Genomic DNA, 25,437 nt, shown 5'->3' with positions numbered 1-25,437 from the left:
GGACACACACACACCTTTTCCCCTCGCTGGAAAACTCGCACGCGCAAGTCGAGAAGAAACATTTTAAGGTAACCCGCGGAGGAAACTCCGTTGAGAGCAGCAACAAGTCCAGAAGACATACCATACATACAGTATATACAGTACATATATTCCAGATAGGATCTTATTATTTTAATTTTTTAAGAGAGCAAGCTCTTCTTCACCCACCCCATCTTTCATCCACACACCCCCAAACCCCCCTCGCTGCAAGAGCCAGTCGCGATCCCGATCTGGGGGTCCTCGCCCAGCAGAGGGCTCCCCTTCCTGCTGCCAGGCGCCCGAGCTGAGCCCTTCTCTGCCGCCGCCGCCGATCGGCAGCCCCGCACCGAGAGAGGCGGAGTTTCCTGAGTCAGCCGCCGCTGCACATCCGGATTAAGCTGAAGCGGCTGCTGCTGCTGCTTCTGCTTCTCCTTTTCTACCCCCACCCCACAACACGCAGCAGGGACGACCCCCCGATTTGCAAACTTGCCGGAGCCGCGCTGCAGGTGACCAAAGGCGAGGATCCTCGCGGAGAGGCGAGGGAGGGGCGGCGCGCGGGATCGAGGCCTGGAGGGATTGCCGACTAATTGGCCCTGATCCCTCCTCCCCCCCTCCTTTTTTTTTTGTTCCATGGTGGGGGGTGGGAGGGAAGGGATGGCAAAGCAAAGCCCTTCTGCCGGTTGGGGGGTGGGGTGGGGAGCCCTTTAAAGGGGAGGAGGGGGGAGTGATTAAGCCTCGGCCCATTTTGCTGCAGGGGGTGGGTGGGACTGGGAACAAGGGCGAGCGCCAAATTGGCCGCCGGTGGGAGGGAGAGAAAATGAGACTTTTTTTTCCTCCTTAGAAGATCAATGGCCAAATCGAATTGGGCTTCTGCGTCCTCCTGCAGTGGAATCGGAGCAAGCAGTTTCCAATCTGTCCCTATAGATTTGGGGGTTAAGGCCCGGATTTAGTTTTCTGGGTGGCCTCGTAAGCGTGTTGCAGCACGCACAAAAGTTTTAATTTGCAAGCGATCCGGGTTTTGTTTTTTTGTGGTCGAGCGCTCTTAATGGGGCCGAGCGCGTTCTCTGTTCATCCGCACGCAGAGACTCCTAGCCCTTTCTTGTGGGTTACTTTAATACGGAGGCGGGGGGAGAATAAAACAGCGTCCCTGCCCGCGTTTGTATCAGAAGTTACGCCCACCTTTGTCATGTTAAGTTTTCTTGCTTGGTATCTAGTCTTCACACTGCTACTGCTTCCAAGAATAATTAGTAATTCTTACAAGATTTTTGAAAAAGAGATTTCTTACATGGCCTTGGGAGTTAAGCTCTCAGGGGCCCTTATGGTATGAGCAGAGCAATTTGAAATCTCATAAATTAACCAGTATCACATACTGCTGTATTTATGCTTATTGCAATATTTTATTTGCACTTGTATGTGTTTTTAAAAGTTGCTGAGAGTGATCCCTGAGATGCTGCGGGATAGCTCAGTTCCAACAATAAAATTCTATGATTCTATTTTCTGAAGTAGCCAAGTTTGCCTTCTGCTCAAGCGCTAACAGAAGAAATTGGCAAAGTATGAAAACATGCAAACTTTTTTTAAAAAATCCAATAATGGAAGAAGCCTTGTTAGAAGATGACTTGGAAGAACAGAGCTGGTCTTAGCATAGGGTAAAATATGGAGGCAAATTTCCAGTTATTCTACCTAGTCTAGGATTTCCCAAACTTGGGTCTCCAGTTGTTGTTGGACTATAATTCCCATCATCCCTAACCACTGGTCCTGCTATCTACAGATGATGGGAGTTGTAGTCCAACAACAGCTGGAGAGCCAGGTTTGGAAACCCTGTGTAGATGAACAAGGGTGCTAACCCCCTGGATGTTTTGGGGCTTCCAGCTCCTATCTGCCCTAGCCAACCTAGGCCAGGGTTGATGGGAGTTGTAGTTCAGACAGCAACATATGATGCATGACCACTTAGCTACCCCCTGCTTGACATTCTAGTCCAGGCATCCCCAAACTGCGGCCCTCCAGATGTTTTGGCCTACAACTCCCATGATCCCTAGCTAACAGGACCAGTGGTCAGGGATGATGGGAATTGTAGTCCAAAACATCTGGAGGGCCGAAGTTTGGGGATGCCTGTTCTAGTCTGTTGTGTCAAAATCCACAAGAATGTTGCGCTTCATTATGCCCTAAGCTTTCCTGGAGGAGAGCCTGCTTTATCAGATGATGCCTCTCTGATGTAGTGGTTTCTGGTTCACAAAAGCTCATGCCTCGCTAAAGCAAACAAATTATGAACAAAGAACTTGCAGCACCTTGAACAATATTATTATAAATAAGGCTTCGGCGTGCACAGATCTCTCCGTTTTCAATCTGCTTTTGAACCCTTGCGGTGTAGGACATAGCACCGTTTGGACTTTATGCCTTGAGTTGCCCTAAATATCTCGAGCTGGACTTCTGAAGGTGAACTGCATAAGGCAGAATTTGCCAACCTGGCGCCCTCCAACTGTCTTAGACCACATGGAGTCTCCATGTGGAGTCTCCTTCTTTGGAGGTCTTTAAGCAGAGGCTTGACAGCCATATGTCAAGAATGCTTTGATGGTGTTTCCTGCTTGGCAGGGGGTTGGACTGGATGGCCCTTGTGGTCTCTTCCAACTCTATGATTCTATGATTCTACCGTACATCTCTCATCAGCTCCAGCCAACTGGGAGTTGTAGTTCAAAACTCCTGAAGGGAGCCAGTTTGGAGGCAGGGTGGAATCTCTTTAACATGAGGCATCACAATTTCTGGCTGGTTACCCCCATTTTTTATTTGTATTTTTTTATTAAAGAAAGCATTCCCTCCCAATCTTGGGAGAGCTAAACTGCAACTGGTCACACACCCTCTTTGCAAGCTCTTTACCTGACTAACCAATAGCGGATTGCGGAAGAAATTAGCAATCCAAATAAGTATGGCCGCTGTGCAAATAAGCATGTGCTGGATTGGGTAATGGTTTGTGTGTGGCTCTCCAACCCTTTATCTGCTCTTATTTTCTCTGCCTTTTGATATTCCACTCTTTTGTATATATCAAATTAAAATCAGCAAGAGGTCAGCTTTCAAATCTGCCGGGAGGGTTATGATGCCCACAGGGAGTTAGAATCCGTCAGGGATATTCATCTGCGAGGTGCTGTTGATGATAAATATTCCTCGTTTCTTCCAAGGGGCTGAAGGTGGAGTGCATGGTCTCTTTTTCTCTTCCCCCTCTTCATACCAACCCTGCGAGGTAGGCTAGCCGAGGAGAGTGAGCGGCCTGTTCTAGCTCATACTTTGGGTTCCAAGCTGGGATTCAAGCCTAAATCACGCCAGCCCCAGTTCAGGGGGAAGGACCAAAGGCTCTGCTTTGAATGCAGAAGGTCCCAGTTTCGATCCCCTGCATCTCTGTGTCAGTATAAACCGGCTTCCTATCCTAACACACTGCATACTATATAGCTCTTGCTCTCCAGTTGCTGTGGCTGGGCTGGTGCAGTGAATGCTAAGCTTGGGTGTGGGAGATGTGGGTTCAAATCTCTGCTCAGCTGGAAGCTCCCCGATTGGTTTGGGACAGGCCTGTCGTGCAATGTAGCCAATCGCAGCCTGCGTAAGCAGCGGGAGGGAATCTTCTAGACTGGGAATAGGGAACCTGCGATTTTCTATATCAGGCACCCCCAAGCTCAGCCCTCCTGCTGTTTTGGGACTACATTTCCCATCATCCCTGACCACTGGTCCTGTTAGCTAGGGATGATGGGAGTTTTAGTCCCAAAACAGCTGGAGAGCCAAGTTTGGGGATGCCTGTTCTATATCTATCATCGGGACTCCCAGCAGCCCCAGTCAGGGTGACCCAAGGTCCAGGGATGATGGGAATTGTAGTCTCCATCAGCACCTGACGGACCACAGATTCCCACACACTCCTGTATTAAGAGCAGGCATAGGCAAACTCCGGCCCTCCAGATGTTTTGAGACGACAATTCTCATCATCCCTGACCACTGGTCTTGTTAGCTAGGGATGATGGGAATTGTAGTTCCCAAACATCTGGAGGGCCGGAGTTTGCCCATGCCAGATTAAAAGGATCAAACCATCCGCATTCGGGTCTGCAAAACAACAGGGTCATGTCGTGCAGCTAGAAGATTTCAATATATGGCAGGTTTTTTGGGTGGTGGTACTGAGGGGACGAAGAATGGCAGGCTGCACACACCTTGAACAGGAGAAGGCCCAGAATTTAAAAATGAAATTGAAAAATTCACATTACCTCTGGAGTTAGAAGGCGAAATAAGCAAGACTTGGGACAGCTTTTTATTACTTGAAGAGAGCCGAAGACATTCCTAAGCTAAAGCCACAGTGCAGAGAATATAAGCAGCTAAAAGGTTTAGCCAGACACTGTTTTTGGAAATAAACTCGGTGGCCCCCACCTTTGTGGAATTGGGCAGGATTTTCTGAGACCTTTTCCGCTCCCTGTAGAACCACAATCTCCAGGGTTTCTTGTTGGGAGGGGGGGGCATGGCTGTTGAATTAGTCTAAGCCCAGTAGTGTAAACATCCTTAAAGAGCAGTGAAGCCTGTTCTGTATTGAATCTGGCCTCCATGGAAACCAGGAAGAGTCCAATGAGATGGATGCCTGCACAAGGGCTAGAGCTTTGCAAGCACTTCAACAATGGGGCATGGGCAGTGGGCGGCATTTTAAATGTAGTAGAAATTTCCTCTGTGTATTAAGTGGGGCATCTTGGTGTTTCCTGCCCCAACATGCCTCCCCTATCAGACTCATGCACGGCGCCACTATGTTGCGGTTGCACTGTCCTGAGTTGCCAGTGCAGCGTTCGGCTACTTAAGGGTTTTTGTTTCTTAAAAAATAAAAAAAAAACAATTTAGTGTTTCGTATGCTGCTTTTCCCACGGTGGAGCTGAGTTACAAAAGCCTCCCAAGAAAAGAAGCCATTACAGTGGTTGTTGTTGTTTAGTCGTGTCCGACTTCGTGACCCCATGGACCATAGCACGCCAGGCACTCCTGTCTTCCACTGCCTCCCGCAGTTTGGTCAAACTTATGTTCGTAGCTTCGAGAACACTGTCCAACCATCTCGTCCTCTGTCGTCCCCTTCTCCTAGTGCCCTCAATCTTTCCCAACATCAGGGTCTTTTCCAAGGATTCTTCTCTTCTCATGAGGTGGCCAAAGTATTGGAGCCTCAGCTTCACGATCACAATTACAGTGGTACCTCGGTTTAAGTACACAATTGGTTCCGGAAGTCTGTACTTAACCTGAAGCAAACTTTCCCATTGACAGTAATGGAAAGTGGATTAATCCATTCCAAATGAGTCCATGGAGTACTCAACCTGAAGCGTACTTAACCCAAAGTATGAGTGTAATTGGTTCTGGAAGTCCGTACTTAACCTGAAGAGAACTTTCCCATTGAAAGTAATGGAAAGTGGATTAATCTGTTCCGGACGGTCCGCGGAGTACTTAAACTGAAAGTACTCAAACCAAAGCGAACTTAAACCGAGGTATGACTCTGTAAATTAAAAACAAAAACAGCATCTCCTAATACAGGTATCCCCAAACTTTGGCCCTCCAGATGTTTTGGACTACAATTCCCATCTTCCTCGACCACTGGTCCTGTTAGCTAGGGATCATGGGAGTTGTAGACCAAAACATCTGGAGGGCCGCAGTTTGGGGATGCCTGTCCTAATATGAGAGAAAGATGCAATTGTGGAAGCACAGTAAAGGAATCCGAATAGCAAAAACACCAATCCAAGTTGGTCATATTGGGATGTATATTAGGAATGCCAATTCACACCATCTCTCACCTTGGGTGCAAATGCTTCCTTCGCGGGTGAGAGAAAGGTAAAGGTAAAGGGACCCCTGACCATTAGGTCCAGTCGTGACCGACTCTGGGGTTGCTGCGCTCATCTCGTGTTATTGGCCGAGGGAGCCGACGTACAGCTTCCAGGTCATGTGGCCAGCATGACAAAGCTGCTTCTGGCGAACCAGAGCAGCGCACGGAAACGCCGTTTACCTTCCCTCTGTAGCAGTACCTATTTATCTACTTGCACTTTGACGTGCTTTCGAACTGCTAGGTTGGCAGGAGCTGGGACAAGCCACAGGAGCTCACCCCTCATGGGGATTCGAACCGCTGACCTTCTGATCGGCAAGCCCTAGGCTCTGTGGTTTAACCCACAGCGCCACCCGCTGTCCCGAGAGAAAGGAGGAGGTCCTAAAACAGGCTTTCAGCTTAGAGTGACAGCAGCCTCTCTTCTCGCCCACTGCAGCCAGCTAAGCACCAGGAGAAATGCACATCAAGTCCATATTTAACAACGAGAGTCTGGAGGGGGAAAGCTTTCCAACCTGGCATGCATCACCCACCTCTCTCCTGTCTCCCGTTCTGGGGTTGTTGGGTAAGATCCACAGGAACAGGACTCTCTCTCACACACACACCCAGCAGTATTTTAATTGGAGGTGTTTGGTGTGAAGAAACAATTGCAAAAATCAGAATCTGTCAAGGTGTATCTTCCTGACATAAGTTGGATACAGTGGCTGGTGACATGTCAAGAGCCATTCCTAAGTGGAGGTTTCCTTCCCCTTGGATGTTTAGGGAAGTTTGAAAATATCAAAGCCCTGATAGATTGCAACGTGAGACGGGGCCTTCTCTGTGGCAGCACCCTCAGCTGTGAAATTGCTTTTCAGAAGGAAAGGCAGAGCCACATCCCTCATCGCTGTATAGACAGGAGGTGAAAACAGACCTGTTCAGCATGGCTTTTTGATGGCTTGCTCTGCTCCTTGAGGCTTTGAGGATTTGATTTTTGTTTAAAGTGTGCGTTTTCCAGTTTAGTTTTTGCTGCTTTATGCAAAACTCATTGGGGCCGGAAACTGGTATAAGAAAGTTTAATAAATAAATTGGGTTGTAGCCCATGCTAGTCCTACTCAGAGTAGACCCACTGAACCATATGAACACCAACTTGCATTCATTAATTCCAATGGGTCTACTCTGAGTAGGACTCACTTGGATCCCACTTGTGTGTGGTGGTTGCCGGGGTGGGGTGGGGTGGGGTGGGGTGGGGTGGAAAGATCCCACAGGCCTAAACTCTGTTGGAGACTGGGGTTTTGGCTTCCACTCTTGGAATTCTGCTTATGAGTGAGTTTGTAGAGCATGTTTATACAGTTCATAGAATCATAGAATTGTAGAGTTGGAAGGGGTCCCGAGGGTCATCCAGTCCAAACCCCTGCAATGCAGGAATCTCAACGAAAGCATCAGTGGCAGATGTGTATGCGGGGTTTGGGGGGTTTTTTTTGGATAAGGTCCAGACCTTGCAATTAAGGTGTGCTTCAGTACCCGTTTGCCAAATTCCAGCTTTTCATTTTGTTGTAAAAAACAAACAAACCTTAATTTGGTGCTTTTGTGGGCCTCTCAGAATAACAGTGCTATGTATGCATATAACACTTCTTATCATGCTTGTGAAAGAAGGCAGGGAATATATTAAAAACCAGCACACCTGCAGAGGTTGCAACACTGTGTACTGAATCTGGCAGAAAGGCCTTTAACCAGGCTCTCTTGTCTTGTCCATTAACCTGCTGGTGATTTTCTGAAACAATCAGACAAAGAAAGAAACCTGTTGCTTCTGCTAATGTTCTTAATAATAATAATAATAATAATAATAATTTATTTTTACCCCGCCCATCTGGCTGGGTTTCCCCAGGCACTCTGGGCGGCTTCCAACAGAACATTAAAATGCAATAATCTATTAAACGTTAAAAGCTTCCCTAAACAGGGCTGCCTTCAGATGTCTCCTAAAAGTCTGGTAGTTGTTTTTCTCTTTGACATCTGGCGGGAGGGCGTTCCACAGGGCGGGTGCCAATACTGAGAAGGCCCTCTGCCTGGTTCCCTGTAACTTGGCTTCTCGCAGCGAGGGAACCGCCAGAAGGCCTTCGGAGTGTCTGGGCAGAACGATGGGGGTGGAGACGCTCCTTCAAGTATACTGGACCGAGGCCGTTTAGGACTTTAAAGGTCAACACCAACACTTTGAATTGTGCTCGGAAACGTACTGGGAGCCAATGTAGGTCTTTCAAGACCAGTGTTATGTGGTCTCGGCGGCCGCTCCCAGTCACCAGTCTAGCTGCCGCATTCTGGATTAGTGGTAGATTTCCGGGTCACCTTCAAGGGTAGCCCCATGTAGAGCGCATTGCAGTAGTCCAAGCGTGAGATAACTAGAGCATGCACCACTCTAAGGCACAGCAGGGGTCCGGTGGGAGACCTGTGGTCCTCTGAATTGGTGTCTTTGGACTCCCAAGTCCCACCAGCCCCCAGCCAGCACGGCCAACGGTCTGAGATGATGGGAGATGTTGTTTAATGGTATCCCGAGGGTCGCAGCTAAGCCACCCCTAAGTAGTACATTCCAATAAAGAGGCAGAGGTTGAATGGGTTTCATTTGTTCTTGGCAGGTGCTGCTGGATTCCTGAGAACACAACTCTTTCTGCCATGGAGCCATGGGTGTACCTTGACCCGCGGCAGAGGGCACTATATCGAGATGTCATGCAGGAGAGTTACGAGACGCTGATGTCTCTCGGTAAGGATCCCATTTCCCTTCCGCTTTGTATCGGTTCTCCTCTTCCATTCGTATGTGGTCCCCCCCCTTTTTGCACACTATAAAGACTATCTCTCTTTTTGCCTCCCCTTAACAGCAGCTATCACTGATAAACATGTTCAGGGAAGTGGTGTTCTTTGTTCTGAAATAAAAGGGGGGAAGCAGTGGGAATCTCCCAGGAAGGGAGAAAAAAAGCCACAAGAGACCCCCAGACTCCTTATCCTTAGATGAGAATGGTCTGAGAGATTCGTCAATTGGACTCATAGCAGAGGCAAGATCTCATGTATGCTGTCAGCTGCCCAGAGTGGCTGGGGAAACCCAGCCAGATGGATGGGGTGTAAATAAAAATATTATTATTATTACAGTGGTACCTTGGGTTACAAACGCTTCAGGTTATAGACTCCACTAACCCGGAAGTAGTACCTCAGGTTAAGAACTTTACCTCAGGATGAGAACAGAAATTGTGCGGCAGCGGGAGGCCCCATTAGCTAAAGTGGTACCTCAGGTTAAGAACAGTTTCAGGCTAAGAACGGACCTCCGGAACGAATTAAGTTCTTAACCAGAGGTACCACTGTATTATGATTAAGAAGCAGAAATGTACCAGGTTACAGCTTATAGTCACAATTGCACATGTTTTAAATTCCCAGGTAACAAATGAAAAGCTTGACTGGGAAAAAGACACACAGCTTTCCCACTTCAAGGAGCAAATGGGGTACAAGCACAACATTTCAGATAGTGAGGTTCCGACGCCAGTTTTCTAGGCACCGTTTGACAGGAGCTCCTCCCGCCTTGCCATAGTCTAGGGAACCTGTTGGTTTTGCATTACGAGCAACATCCCTCCCTAGGGAATAACATTCCAAATAGGCCGAAACCCTGGCAGGTCCAAAACCTGTCGAACAGGCTGCATAAGCCCAAACGTGTGTGCTTAGTCCCTGCACAACAACTCTCGCTTGCTTTGACGCAACGTGCTGGACGTGAGGCGTACGAGGACTTCAGTCAGACCTCTCCCCTGGCTGCTCTCACCGACTTGGAACAGGGAGTTCAGAAATCCCCCCCAGCCTAGGGATGAGGAGCCTGTTCCGACTCCCCAGATGTTGCTGGAGGTTGCATCTTTCCATCATCCCTGACCGCAGGCCATGCTGGAGCGGATGGGAGCCCAAACCACCCCCACCTCGCGCATGCTCTAAGTATTGCTGCCACCAGTAGCAGGGCGAGGCCCCTGTCCGTGAAAATGGTCGGTGGGAAAGCTACTCTGTGCCCGGGGGGGGGGAGCCCACTTCTCCCCCTCACGCAGTCCTTTCGCTTAATTCCCAAAGTTAATACCCGAGCGAAAAATGACCTCCGTAAAGTCTGTGGTTACGTTCCAGACTCAAGGATCCAGCTTCTAACAGCAGCATCTTCTGGGTTTCAGTGCCAGCAAGAAGTTGTTCCAGTAGCCTTAGCTGAGATTCCTGCATTGCAGGGGGTTGGACTAGATGACCCTTGGGGAGCCCCTTCCAGCTGTACAGTTCTAGAAGCCTAACTTGTCAGGACTGAGGAGCTGAGCCAATGCCTGCCAGGACAGTGGGGAAGGATACCTTTCTTGGTAATTTGGAAGCACAGAAGGGTGGACCTTGGCTCCCCGCCCCCCCCCCGAGGCTGGCTTCCATGCCTCACCTGTGCCAGAACACCCAAAACAACCTGTGTCGGGTTTGCAATCCCATACGACACTCATGGAAGATGCTGCAATGAAGGTGTGGAAGTACGGATAGGGCTGGGGTGTTGAGTCGCTCAGCGCCTCGGTTTTCATCCCCCTTCTGGGCCTGCTTATGCAGAAGCAAGTTCCGCTTTTGTGGGGCTCACTTTTTGCAAGCACCAATTGCAGCTGCAGGCGGAGCATGAAGCTGCTGTGAGATCCGTAGGATTCTTTTAAGATGGATGTTGTCTTGTGTGACATGTACGATGCTCCAGATCTAACGTTTGAGAAGACAGAATCCTAGGTATGAAAAGGCCTGCTCATTAAACTTGGAAAACCTGGCTACACATTCTGTATCATCCATAGGTTTAGGAAACAGGTTTCCAGAATATATTATATTATATTATATTTTATATTTAGCATTATTAGCACCCCACCCATCTGACTGGGTTGCCCCAGCCACTCTGGGCAGCTTCCAACACATATAAAAGTGTTATCAAACATTAAGCATTAAAGACTGAACTCTATTATTTAAGGCAGCCTTTCTTTTTTTTTAAAAAAATAAATTTTTATTGTTTTCTCAAACACAAAATTACAAATACAGTGGCACCTCGGGTTACGAACGCAACCCGTTCCGGGTCGCAGTTCGTAACCCGAAAACGCCATTTTGCGCATGCGCAAAGCGCTATTTTCGCGCTTTGCACATGCGCAAATGCGTGTGGCGCTTCTGCGCACGCGCGCATGGCGAAAATACTTCCGGGTTTGCGCAGTTCGTAACCCGAGGTGTTCGCAACCCGAGGTGTTCGCAACCCGAGGTACGACTGTATACAGAAAAGAAAAATGATCATCAATAAAGCAATTCATCTTTTACATTTCTATTACTGTTTACTATATACATTCCATTGTTCTGCCGAACACAACTTCCTCCTTTTACCACCTCGGTTTTCTAAGTCATCATCATATATATTGCGCTTTCTTCATCCATATCTCTGTCATCTTCTTAATTACATTACCATATTTGAGTATATCTCTATTGTTTCTGAGGTAGGTTTTATGTCAAAAGCCAGCCTTTCTCAAGCTCGGGTCCTTAGGTGGGTTTTTTCTGAACTACAACTCCCATCATCCCTGACCGCTGGCCATGCTGGCTAGGGATGATGGGAGTTGTGATCCAGCAACATTCAGGAATGCAAGGTTGAGAAAGGCTGATCTAAACGGTTATAACCCAATAAAAATGGGAGAGGCCTCTCTTTCTGTTCAGTATCAAACAAAGCACTTTTTACTAACTTGGCATAACACAGAACCTCTTCGCTGGGTACCGGTATGTAAACTTGGGGGGAAAGTACCCTATACTTTCTGCAACCCTTTAAGGAAGCAGCTTTCTCTGGCCATCAAGGCTTCCATAGCACCTGGAACCAATTTGTCTGCTGGTTCCACAGCAGTGCTGAGAAATCAAGCACAGGTTCCTCCTTTAGGTCCTGTTACTATTCTTGCCGCTTGACGATCCATCTAGCTTTCATTCTAATAAGAAACGGGCCATTTAATGCCTTTGTTTCCCAGCTATTTTTTTCCAGTTTTCTGCCTGTGGATGACCTACATCCCTGCTGTTATCCACAGAGATTTGGAGACAGTTTGCATTTCCTTTACCTTGGGGGCATGGGGTGGGAGTGTCCTGCAGGACTAAGAGATTGGGCACTTGAGAAAGGAGCCTGGGTTTGTGTTAAAGAGTCCTTTAAGCACCTTGGCTTGCCTCCCCATATGCCCCAGGGGATGCTCTTCAAAGACCCCACCCACAAAGAGAGTGCGTGCCCTTTCCAGCCAATAAATTGCCCTTCTCCCTCCCTCAGCTGCCTCCCTGAGAGGAAGTTGGAGGAGGGAGGCAGGCTGCTTCAATGGAGGCAAGGAACACAGGGACTGACGTTACAGTTGACTTATTCCCTGTTCTTCCTGGTGAGTGTTTATTTTTTTGGATTTGGGTTTCGTTTTGCCAGCTGTGTTCTTTAGCAGGTTCTTGTTTTGCCGCCGTCTCCTATTTCCTATGCCCACCCTCCTCACTCTTGCTCCTTTTCCCATGCTGGCAGAGTCCCAGTTTCCTACAACCTCACGTTTCATCTTCATAAGGCGCTCTTGTCCCATCTTGTCCAGCATCCTCTTCTAACATGGGCCAATCAGATGCTTCCTTTTTTTATTTTAGTTCCTGTGGGATACCATCTTGGGCCACATCTGCACTGCGCCTTCTGGGAGCTGTAGTTTGCGAAGGGTGCTGGGAGCTGTTAAGAGACCCCTATTCCCCTCCCAGTGCGATAGTTCCCAGAGTGGTTTAGCAGGCAACCCATCCAGTCCTAGGGGACTCTGGGAATTGTAGCTCTGTGAAGAGAATAGTGCCCCCCCCTCAACAACTCTCACCCCCCCTAGCAAGCTACAGTTCCTGGAATTATGTGGGGAGGAAAGACCACACCTGTTTAAAGCAGGATCATAGTGCTTTAAATATACGGAGCGATTGTGGCTTTAATTACCCTCCCAGGGACTTTCCTGCCATCGCCTTCACCCCATTTTTTCCTACACCCTAAAGCTCCTTTCTTGGCCACCCTGAGCCCACTCAGTCCCATTCCTGTGCTGCAAGATGCCAATCTCTTCCGAGTCCCCTGCCCTTGTTTTTGTCCAGAGTTCCAGAACTCCTGTATGCCAGTCTTAGCATCCCAGACATTTTGTGTGTGGAGTTTTTGTTTTCTGTTCCTTGACGTAGATCAGCTGTGGGGTGCCTTTGGCCCTCCAGATGTTGCTCAACTACAACTCCCACTACGCCTGGCCGTGAGCTAGGTTTGCTGGGGCCGATAGGAGTTGTAGTTGAGCAACATCTGGAGGGCCAAAGGTTCCCCCACAACTGATAGGGATGGTTGCTTGTGATGATTCTGTTTTTAATGCAGTAGAACAGGGAAAGACATACCGGTACATTTTGCAAACCACTCTCAGGTTTTTTTTGTTTTTTTACCATCAGGCGGTATGTAGACCTGAAATAAGATAAATGTAATTACTATTTATATGGCACAACTATAGTACTTCATATGTTGGAGAGCTCTTTTCTTTTCTGTTTTCTTATCACATATGCCCATCCTTTTCTTCGTGTTGTTATTAAAGTGCTTGTAATGCTGCACACACACACACAAAAATACTTTGCCTGCAGCCTTTTAAAATACTTGGAAGAAAAATTAAAGTGGAAGTAACCCTTTTTTTTACACTCCCCCCCCCCAGTCACCGTGACTTTTTAGTGTTAAGCTTGAGTTTGTATCCTTTTTTTTTTTAATTAATTTTTATTAATTTTACATAATAAAATTTTGCATAATAACGAAGACCATACACATACATAACACGACATTCCAAAAACGATAAGAAAAAAAAAAGAAAAAAAGAGAATAAAAATAATAGCAAAAAAAAAAAAAAGGGGGGGGGAAACCACAGCATATAATAAAAATAAAAACAAAACACATAACATCAAAAATTCAAATCTAATCTAATTTCCTAAACATTGTCTATTGGGCTTCCCCAGACCCCCCCCCCTTTATTGATTTTCATTTGCTAACTCCATCTTTACAGTTTTCACTATTTACCAACCATTCTAATCTCATTTAATTTAAAATTATCCATTTAGCCAATTAATCAAATTATCAATAATTTTTTTATTTGTTTACTTATATATCTCCTTCCATTCCCTTCCTTCTCCCCACACCCCAAAACTCTCCCTGCCACTGAGAGCCTCCAGGGTACGGAAGATAGGAAGAGATGGCTCTTTTTCCAGCTGGTTCTCCCCCTCCCCCCCTCCCTCCCACTCCGGGAGTCCCCCTCTGCCACCAGGGAACCCCAGAACGGAGACGACCACGGGAGGAGGATTAGAGAACCCCGCTATCCCATTATTCATTCTTCCCAGCTATACTAATAATCTCCTTTCAAATCTAAAAAGAAAAATACACACATCTCTATTCTACTTTCCCTCCCTTGCCTAAATTTTCCTGCAAGAACTTTCATACTTTCCTACTTTTAAAATCTATATATCATTTTCTTATTCCATTTTAAATCTTATCTTCTAATTTTAGCCTCTTCCCCCCCTGTTCACGGCACCTCCCTTCTCGGATCAGCAAATTCCATAGTCCATAAACCAGTTTCAAACCGTTTTAGCCAGCCTTTAAACAAGAAGCCTTTTTCCATTTACCCCACTCCCTTTCTGCGAAACTTTACATGTCCAAATTTTCCATTCCCTCGCTGTTGCCCCTTTATTGTTTGTATCATCCACTCAGTGTAAGTAATTCTCTCCCACAGTCTTTGTTCCCTATGGGTATTCTGAAGTCCAGACATAATTTCTGCTCCCCCTTCCATGGGAGCGTCATTCCCCTGATTCACATGCTCAAAAACTTTTTCCTCCTTCTTCTCATTGCAGACTTCCTCTTGGTCCAAAAGCTGACATGTTTCTTGCTTTCCCTCTGTTTCTTGTTTATTCTCTTGCTCCAACGTTTTTTGTCCCTTGTCCCCTTGAAGAAGTCGATTTGTTTCCTCTAATTGAGCAATCTGTTTATGTGTTCCAATAGTAAGTTCCCATAAGAATTTCAGAGTTTTTTCTTTAAATCCAACTGTGTAATCGTATGTTGACATTTTTGTACTCCTCTCAAGGACACAGTACAATCCCAGAGCACAGGAAGTGTTAGCATTTTTCATTCGATCGCCATTTTTCCAAACTGGTTACAATGTATTCAGAAATTAAAATCCATTACTTGTTTCTAAATTGTAATCCAAGGGAGTTATCGTAAGCAACTTTTGCAACTCAGTTTATCCACATTGTTTCAAAGCTCCCTATTACACAAATCTTGCTGAACCCATCAGGACCGCCGATTCCAGCGGTAGTAAGAGACTTTTCTCTCTTATTAAATCTCGCACTCTCCCCTCTACCTTGTCACCAAGGGGGATTTCAGCACAGTTCTTGCAGATGCATTGATATAACAAATCCACAAATAACTTGGCAATGGGTATTTTCTTAACTGTTTCCACTTTTGATCAATATGGGGGAGATCGGCTTCCGTTTTTTAAATCTCCTCCCGCTCCAAATTTAAGTCCCAAAAGAAATTTTTAATCTTCTTACTCACGGAAATCTATTTTTTGAATCCTTTTTCTTTGGAAGTATTCAGCGCTCTCCGCCTCCGGAACGGAGCTTCTCTTTGCGAAGGCAACAATGGTGCTCAAAATGGCCCCGCGACTACAACCCTCCTCGCTCTGGAGCTCTTATTAGAGCCTACCAGAGAGTTGGGGAGTCCAAATTGGGGCTCCGCTGAGACTTTTCGTCCCTATAACGCTCGGTATAGGGCTCTATGGGGTGCAGCGTCGCCCCCGCTGCTTCCCCCCCCTCGCAAAGTCGGGCTGCCTCGGAGATCGAGACAAACCCCACCGGACGGCGCTGGCGCTAAACCGGAAGCCAGCTTGAGTTTGTATCCTGATTCCAAAAGCAATTTTTATTTCTTACAATTATATATCACTCCTCCAAGGAGCTCAGAAGTGGCCTGTGTGGTTCTCTTCTCGTTTTCTCCTCACAACAACCTTGTGAGGTAGGTTAGGGAGGGAGAGAGAGATTGGCCAAAGGTTACGCCAGTGAGCTTCATGGCTGAATGGGGATTTGAACCCTGGTCTCCCAAGTCCTAGTCCACGACTCTAACCCCGTGCACCGCCCCCAAACGGCTTACAAAAAAGTCAAGATGCTAGTAATACAGCCTTTCTAAACTTTGGGTCCTTGGACATTGTTGGACTACAACTCCCATCATTCCCAGCCAGCATGGCCATTGGTCAGGGTTGATGGGAGTTGTAGTTCAAAAACATCTGGGGATCCAAGGTTGTGAAATATAAGATAATGCAAAGGCCAAAGACCCCCCCCCCGCTGTTTTTTAAAAAAATTGTAGCAGTTAGAATTTCATGCGTTTACCTGTAAAATTGGGTAGCAATAAAGGGAACTAATTGCCCATGTCAGAAGGTGTAAACTGCTAATGGGTTAGAGTTGATTGATGTTTTACAACTAAGGTGTGACTTGGCTGATTTTACAGCTGCTATGTTAATGCTTGTACTGCATTCCTTTGTAGCAACTTCTGGATAACTTATTCTGTAGAGCACAAGACTCTAAATCTCAGGGCCATGGGTTCAAGGCTCACATTGGACAAAAGATTCCTGCATTTCAGGGGGCTGGAATAGATGACCCTCGGGGTTCCTTCCAACTGTACAGTTCTTTTTTAAAAAAATTTATTATTATGCTTTTCAGGTTTATACATTTCACTAATTTTACAATCATATGAACAGTTCAGAGCTTGATTTCCTTCCCCTTCTATCTGCGGTTCCTTCAATTTATTTTTAATATCTTCTGCCGACCTATCCAAATTAACTTAATTTGCTCATTTATGTGGGGCAATTTATTCATCTACTTTAAAAACATACTCTTATTATAAAACAGCAGGTTATTACGGTATTGTAAATATTCAATTAACCATTTCCTTTCTTTGATATAAAAAAGTTTATCTTGATTTCTTATTCTTCCAGCATCCAACTGTACAGTTCTACGATTCTATGGAGGGGGGGGGGTGTCATATGCAATCAATAGGTGTTACTGTTATATAAATGCGCACATTTTGGCCTTCCTAAGGTGGTTGCCTTGTTTTCCAGCTGCAGACAAGCTGCTGAACAGTAACAACAATGAAGAGGAGGAAGAGGAGGAGGACGATGAAGAGGAGGAGGACGACGAAGGGCCCGAGGAGCTGCGTCCAGGCACGTCTCAAAGCACCCCCAGGCGAGTCAAGCCCGTGGTGCGCCGCACACCGCCCAAGCAGCTGCCGCCGCCACCACCACTGCCACCACCACCCAAGATCATGCCGGTGGTGAAGAAGGACAAAGCAACTCAGCGAGGGCATGGGCTAAAGAACAGCTTGGAGAGCCGTTGCTCGGACTGCACGATGAGCCTGCATGCGCCGCCCCGGGGCCGCCAGCGGAGCGAGGCCAACGCCGCGCGGGAGAAGCCCTTCCAGTGCTCGGACTGCGGCAAGAGCTTCATCTGGAGCTCCCACCTGGAGCGCCACCGCCGGATGCACACGGGCGAGAAGCCCTTCAAGTGCCTCAACTGCGGCGAGGCCTACAGCCAGAACTTCCACCTGCTGCAGCACCGCTGCTCGCAGCTGATCGAGAAGCCCTTCAAGTGCCCCGAGTGCGGGAAGCGCTTCGCGCAGAGCTCAGCCCTGGAGAACCACCGCAAGGGCCACACGGCCGAGAAGCCCCACAAGTGCGCCGACTGCGGCAAGTGCTTCATCTGGGCCTCCCACCTGGAGCGGCACCGGCGGGTCCACACGGGCGAGCGGCCCTTCAAGTGCCCCGAGTGCGGGGAGACCTACAGCCAGAGCGCCCACCTGGCCAAGCACCGGCGCAACCACATGGGCGAGCGGCCCTACAACTGCCCGGCCTGCTGGCGGAGCTATGCGCTCATCTCGGAGCTGGAGGAGCACAAGAAGACCCACCTGGGCTGCGAGGACTGCGGCAAGGTCTATCGCAGCCGCCAGACGCTGATGCGCCACCAGAGGGGCCACCACCGCGAGCGCACGCACCTGTGCGAGGAGTGCGGCAAGGGCTTCGTGTGGGCCTCCCACCTGGAGCGCCACCGCCGCGTGCACACGGGCGAGCGGCCCTTCCCCTGCCCCACCTGCGGGGAGAAGTTCGCCCAGAAGGTCCACCTTCTGCAGCACAACAAGACGCACTCGCACGCCCGGCCCTACAAGTGCGGCGACTGCGACAAGCGCTTCGGCGACAGCTCGGCCTTCCTGGCGCACCAGCGGGGCCACGCCATGGAGAAGAACCACAAGTGCCAGTACTGCGGGAAGAGCTTCGCCTGGAGCTCCCACCTGGAGAGGCACCAGCGCATCCACACGGGAGAGAAGCCCTACAAGTGCCCCGACTGCCCCGAGCACTTCAGCCAGACCTCGCAGCTCTTCAAGCACCAGCGCACCCACGTGGGGAAGAGGCCCTACAAGTGCAGCGAGTGCGGGAGGAGCTTCGGCACCACCCTGGAGGTCATCATCCACCAGCGGACCCACTTCGGGACCAAGGCGTACCGCTGCTCCAACTGTGGGAAGGGTTTCACGCGGCGCGCCAACCTGCTGAAGCACCAGAGGAGCCACGTGAAGGAGAGCCCCGAGAAAAAGGAAGATTAAGGGGGCGCGAGAGAAGTGGGGAAGGGGGGGCAGAGAGACGGGAGACGCGCGTCCTCTCCCTCGTGTTACCAAACAAGTCTAGAATCCACACGAGGAAGAGGAATCCCTTTTGTGCATTCTGCTTAACGGGGGGAAGCGGCGGCAACGTCGCAGCTCTTGCGGCAGCCTCGGATGACCTGCACGTGGTTGAGGAATTATTTCGGGGGTTGGGTTGGGGTGGGAAAGATAACAATGGAAAAGAAACATGCGACCGCAGCATATAAGCGAGGAGATTGTAGACATGCGCCTCGATAGCGGGGGGGAAAAGAGGTTCTTGGAAAAGAAGGCCTATTGAGGCGAAAACCTAGTAATCATGTCCACCGGGGAGTTTTGATCCTGATTTAGAATCCGTATGGGTGTCTCGCTCACCTTTTTGTTTTGACACTGTGTACGTATAAATATAACCCATGTTTTGGGAAACGAAAAGCTTTACTTGACTCTTCCTCTCCCTGTATTGCACCCGACTCCCTTCTCCCCACCCCTCCAGCCCTATTAGAGGAGCGCTGATGGATCAGGTCGGAGGCTCCTATAGGATCCCGCAATCCTGTCCTCCTAGCGGCCATTCGGATGCTTATGGGAAGCCAGCAAGCAGGACCCGGGTGCAGCAATCGCTTGTGATTCCCAGCAACTAGAGGTTTTTTTTGTGTTTTTGTTTGCCTCCGACAGTTGAAGGGGGGATACATTGCTCTCATGGCTAGTAGCCACTGCTAGCCTTATCCTCCATGAATTTGTCTAATCCTCTCTTAAAGATGCCCCTCCCCCCCCAAAGTGGGTGACTTTGAACTCTGGATAACAAAGCTTTAACATGCCGAGGACTGAGCTCCAGACCTTAGATGCCTAACTGAGAAGGACTCAGACTTCACTAGATGCTAGGGAATCCACCTGGGGAGCGGGGAGGGCGGTAAAACTTTGGTAAGCCTCTTGAATGTGGAGGAAAAGCTTTATTGATTTCTTCAACACATATAATCTAGTTACAGGTAGATAGCCGTCTGAGGGTCTGAGTTGAAGCAAAATAAAAAAATCATTCAGTAGCACCTTAAAGACCAACTAAGTTTTTATTTTGGTATGAGCTTTCGTGTGCGTGCACACTTCTTCAGATACACTTGAAACAGAAGTCAGACCCTTATGTATATACAGAGGGTGGGGTGGTGGTGGTGGGGAATGGGTGATGGGCTGATGGGAGTGGTAAACCTGTAGATGGCTGTTAACGACTGCTGATGACTGCAATTGGTCCTGTGGGGAAAAAGCAAGGGCTGAGGCGCTAAAGAAAGTTTGATCATGCATAATGAGATAAGAATCCAATGTCTTTGTTCATGCCAGGTGGCTCCATGGTTTTAAGCTTGGTAATGAGCTCCAATTCAGCAACTTCTCTTTCCAGTCTGTTCCTGAAAATTTTCTGTAATAAAACAGCTGCTTTAATAAAACAAGATCTCAAAGCAGCTGTTTTATTACAGAAAAATTTCAGGAACAGACTGGAAAGAGAAGTTGCTGAATTGGAACTCATTACCAAGCTTAAAACCATGGAGCCACCTGGGATGAACAAAGACATTGGATTCTTATCTCATTATGCATGATCAAGCTTTCTTTAGCGCCTCAGCCCTTGCCTTTCCCCCCGCAGGACCAATTGCAGTCATCAGCAGTCATTAACAGCCATCTACAGGTTTACCACTCCCATCAGCCCATTCCCCCCACCACCCTCTGTATATACATAAGGGACTGACTTCTGTTTCAAGTGTATCTGAAGAAGTGTGCATGCACACGAAAGCTCATACCGAAATAAAAACTTAGTTGGTCTTTAAGGTGCTACTGAAGGAATTTTTTTATTTTACATATAATCTAAACATTTTTTTGGGGGGTGGCGGGTAGGGGGAGCATGTAACTATGCCTTGAGCAGCGCTCCCACGTGAGTTGCATTGGAACCTAAATGTCCACCGAGGGTCAGATTGCAGCATTGAGTTAGAGAAGCTCAAATTGGTTTTGCTTGGATCTTGGAATCTCTTGTGCTCAGTTCCCGCTTTCCGAAACTGCCGTGGAGGGAGATGGCACCCTCCAGACCCAGGAATCCTTGGAGGTTTCGTTTCCTGAGGACTAAAGGAAAAGCAGAGAGGACAGAGACCCCATTTGAAACTGGGCGTGTGCTTATGAGCCGCTGTTCAGCTAGATCAGGGATCCCCAAACTAAGGCCCGGGGGCCAGATGTGGCCCAATCGCCTTCTAAATCCGGCCCGCGGATGGTCCGGGAATCAGCATGTTTTTACATGAGTAGAATGTGCCCTTTTATTTAAAATGCATCTCTGGGTTATTTGTGGGGCATAGGAATTCATACATACTGTTTTTCAAAATATAGGCTGGCCCCCCACAAGGTCTGAGGGACAGTGGACTGGCCCTCTGCTGAAAAAGTTTGCTGACCCCTGAGCTAGATGGTCCTTTTTTTTAGGCTCTTGTCCAGGCATCCCCAAGCTTCGGCCCTCCAGATGTTTTGGACTACAATTCCCATCTTCCCCGACCACTGGTCCTGTTAACTAGGGATCATGGGAGTTGTAGGCCAAAACACCCGGAGGGCCGCAATTTGGGGGTGCCTGCTCTTGTCTCTTGGGGTTCTTAATAGTTTGGCCACAAATGTGAAGCATGTGTGCGAAATCTGCTCGCTAAGGTGTTTGTGGGAAAGCCCACCTCTTCAGTTTAGGGAAGAGGATACAACATAAGCGTGCAACTTATTGAGGGGAAGAAAACAGTAAGACACTCAAGGAGCATATCTGCCAAGTCTCCCGCTGAAAAATGCGGGAACCGCGGCGCGGCACTGGAAGTTGCGTAGAAGCAACTTCCGGGGCCGCTCTTCCCATGTGTGGGCACCGGAAATCGGGCAGAGCGGCACCGGAAGTCGCTTCTACGCATGCCCGGCGGTTATCTTGGTGGCGGCCGCATGCCGGCGGCCATCTTGGTGGTGGCCGCATGCGGCCGCCAGCAAGATAGCCACCGGGCATGCGTAGAAGCGACTTCCGGTGCCGCTCTGCCCGATTTCCGGTGCCCACACATGGGAAGAGCAGCACCCAAAATGGAGGCTCCCTGGCAGGTAGGAAATCTGGGGGATTTCTGGGATTTTTCTCCATTCGGGAGAACAGCGGGAAGCGGATTAAAATCCGGGGGTTTCCCGCGAAAAACGGGATACTTGGCAGCTAAGTCAAGGAGGGTTCAGCTTTGGGCCTGGAAGCATGCTGGGGAAGTGTATTGTTGATGGATAAGATTCAGAATAGGAGTTCAAAGGCTCATGGTCTCTTTATTATTATTATTTTGAAGGGGCAGGGGAATAGCTGGCTGTAGGCATCAGCCTATCTTAAAACGTAAAATCCAGATTTCTAGGAGGGTGGATCTTGGGTCCAGAAAGCCCATCAAATAGGCATCTTGGAGTTTTCCTATCCTGGCTTGGCAGTAGGATTGATGTACACACACACGTACGTGCAATGATAAAGAAGTTGAGCTTTTGGGTGGTGTGATGGATGCATGAGAAACTAAAGAAGCAGAATTTATAATCTGGAAAAGAGGCAGAGGAAAACGTTGCCTTGCCATGCAAGGTTAACCCCTCAGAACTTACTAACGTAAGACATCATGGCTCCACCTGCACCTTACATTTAAAGCAGCCTTTTTTTTAGTACAGTGGAACCTCGGTTTACGAATTTTCGGTTTACGAATGCTGCGGACCCATCTGAAACGGATCCATTCACTTTCCACTTTCCAGTTTATGAACAGACTTCTGGAACCAATTACACCCATGCTTTGGGTTAAGTACGCTTCAGGTTGAGTACTTCGCGGACCTGTCTGGAATGGATTAATCCACTTTCCATTACTTTCAATGGGAAAGTTCGCTTCAGTTTATGAACGCTTCAGTTTAAGTACTCCGCGGACCATCTGGAACTGATTAATCCACTTTCCATTACTTTCAATGGGAAAGTTCGCTTCAGTTTATGAACGCTTCAGTTTATTAACAGACTTCCGGAACCAATTACACCCATGCTTCGGGTTAAGTACGCTTCAGTTTAAGTACTCCGCGGACCGTCTGGAACTGATTAATCTACTTTCCATTACTTTCAATGGGAAAGTTTGCTTCAGTTTATGAACACTTCAGTTTATGAACAGACTTCCGGAACCAATTGCATTCATAAACCGACGTACCACTGTATGCCTATTTTATTGAAAATGTTTCAATTATTAAAAAAGTGATGCAAAGAAATAATAATAATAATTAAGGCACTGATTTAACCAGTTGTGGCTTCCCCTCAGAGTCCTTGGAGTTGGTCGTTTGTTAAGGGTGCTGAGAGTTGTGAGGAAGACTCATCTATTCCCCTCACAGAGCTACAATTCCCTAGAGGGGTTTGGCTATCTAACCCTCTTCCCGGGGAACTCCGGGAATTGTAGCTCTCTGAGAAGAGAGGGGGTTTCCTAACAACTTCCAGTACCCTTAACAAACTACCATTCCCAGGATTCTTTTGTGGGAGGCCATGACTGTTTAAAGTGGTATGATATGACCTTAAACATACGTAGTGCAGATGGGCCCTAGACAGGAGTTGGGGAGAACTGAGAGCCAAAAGGCCTTGCCTCTCCGCTGTGGCGTGGGGATCTTGCTGGCAAGGACAGGCGAGCTATTACTACTGACGGAGAACAACACATCTTTGCTCCAGGGAGGGGCAACTGTAGATTTGGGCCACCTGTCATGGGTGCTTTGCTTGACCTTCCTGCGCTGCAGCGGGTTGGGCTAGATGACCTTCGGGGGACCCTTCTGGCTGTACAGTTCTGTGGCAACCTCTCCTGCCACCTACCTCGGAATCTCACTCGGGAGGACTGACGGAAAAAGAGCCCCGTTTCCTGTACCCCCCATCCTGCCTTGGCCCCTTCAACGCTCTTGTGACGTGAAGGAACGGAAAGCCTAGTCACTGGAGGCCTTTGCGCTGCAAACACAGACACACGCCAAAGAGGCTTGGCGCCACAACGCCCGCTTAACCACGCAAATGGGTGGACGGATTGGCCTGGACTCTGGATTTCCCTCTGCTTCTGTTGCTCTGGCCTAACCTCTCCCTTGTCTTACAGGCGTGTACCCCCCACCCCCTCTGCCGTTCTGCCCCTTCTCCTTCCAAGCTTTATTTACTTTATTGCATTTGGGGCAGGGGGCAAGGGGAGTCTGTTTGCCTCAATGTACTTCTGTTTAATTTCCCCGCCTCCTTTTTTTTGTTCTCATCCAAAACAAGCGTCTCTTTTATGTTTTAGGGTCCTGTCCCCTCGACTGACTTATTAAAAGGGGGGGTTTCTAAGCTCTGACTTATTTGTTGTTGGTTAGGAGTAATAAAGATTGAAAACGTAGCTCATGCAAGTCTGGTGTGTCTGGTGTTTTGTTACAGCCCTGTTGGTTTACAGAAGGCTGCGTCGGCGCTCATCCTTTCGCTGAGCTCGGGGCGTTGGTGTAAGTGCTAGGCCCGGGACCCACTAGTAAGCACAACGGGTGGCACTGTGGTCTAAACCACTAAGCGTTTTTGGCTTGCCGATTGGAAGGTCAGCAGTTTGAATCCCCGTGACAGGGTGAGCTCCTGTTGCTCTGTCCCAGCTCCTGCCAACCTAGCAGTTTGAAAGCACGCCAGTGCAAGTAGATAAATAGGTACCGTTGCAGCGGGAAGGTAAACGGTGTTTCCGTGCGCTCTGGTTTCCATCACCGTGTCCCGTTGTGCCAGAAGCGGTTTAGTCCTGCTGGCCACATGACCCGGAAAACACTCTGTGGACAAACGCCGGCTCCCTCGGCATGTAAAGCGAGATGAGCGCCGCAACCCCATAGTTGCCTTTGACTGGACTTAACCATCCAGGGGTCCTTTACCTTTACCTAGTAAGCACAACGGCAGTACCAAGTAAGAAATGCAGGTTTGGGCTGAAGATGAGTCCTCGGTTGAAGAGTGTTGGATCTTAAGCAGTTGCTCCCGAACTGGTCTGCCAGCTTCATTGTGGTGGTCCTTCGCATATCTGGTTGAAGACCAGCGGCAGCGCATTTGTTGCATTAAATACTCATTTTAATTTCCTCTTTGATCTGTTGTATTGTGCAGTCTGAATTCTACGGGGTACAACAGATGAGAAAGCCAACTCCTAGGGAGTTGTTCAAAAACCAAGTAAAATATTTGAGGGGGCCAGCCCCTCCAAAGTTGATGGGCATTGCCATTTAAATGGCATGTACATCGGGTCACATGATCAGTTATGTGAAGTGGGGCTTACCTGGGGCGCCCCAGTATTTCCTCCTGAAAGAAGCAATTAAAAAATACAGCTGAAAACCATGCAGTGTTTGGCACAGCGCATTGCAACTGGTACAGCAGGCAAAATAATTGAGTGGTCTGCTATGACCCTTGGCAATTTTTAACGGGGCGAGGGGGAAAAATTTGGGAACACACTGGTCTAAAGTGTTTGAGCTTGTGGCTTTTTAAAGCTTGGAAGAGGAGTGGGTTGAAAAAACAGATCTGCTGGCAGTTCCAGTTGCTTAACAGCAAAATGACAGGGTCTCCCCCTTTCTGAAGTGCTGCTGAAGTGAAGAAATCAAGTTGGGCTTCTCTGTAGTAGAATGTGCTCAGAGGCATTCTGTTCATTCATAGTAACTCTTCCCCTTTTCCGCCTGGCTCTGTCCGTTACCATAACCCAAAGGTCTACATATCAAAGTAAATCAAGAAGCTCAGAGTCTGCCCACTCCTAAGGGGTTAATGGAGGGGTGGGGGATGTGGTCCTCCAGATGTTGAACTTCCAACTCTTATCAACCCTAGCCAGCAGGATTGGTGGTCAAGATGGTTGTAGGATAGCTACATCTGGAGGGGAACAGGTCTCCCCCATGCAATAAGGGATGCTCATCACCTGCTTTTGCAAAAGGCAGCTGATTGGGGGTAGGAAAGAGGTCTATAAGATCAGATTGTGCCTCTTAA

The 25,437-nt window shown here is 48.3% G+C and overlaps 1 protein-coding gene across 1 annotated transcript; it reads left to right on the top strand.

Annotated features, from left to right (window-relative positions):
• Positions 1–391: 391 nt before the first annotated feature.
• On the top strand, positions 392–19,929 carry LOC118080919 (zinc finger protein CKR1-like). The gene is made up of 3 exons (XM_035106949.2): positions 392–524; positions 8,428–8,552; positions 16,930–19,929. The coding sequence occupies exons 2-3, from the start codon at positions 8,465–8,467 to the stop codon at positions 18,459–18,461; spliced, it is 1,620 nt and encodes a 539-aa protein (XP_034962840.1). The 5' UTR covers positions 392–524; positions 8,428–8,464; the 3' UTR covers positions 18,462–19,929.
• Positions 19,930–25,437: the final 5,508 nt, after the last annotated feature.

The sequence above is a fragment of the Zootoca vivipara genome, chromosome 2 (genome assembly GCF_963506605.1).
Source record: "Zootoca vivipara chromosome 2, rZooViv1.1, whole genome shotgun sequence".
In the NCBI taxonomy this organism is placed as follows: Eukaryota; Metazoa; Chordata; class Lepidosauria; order Squamata; family Lacertidae; genus Zootoca; species Zootoca vivipara.
This window is presented reverse-complemented; position numbering and strand designations above follow the sequence as displayed.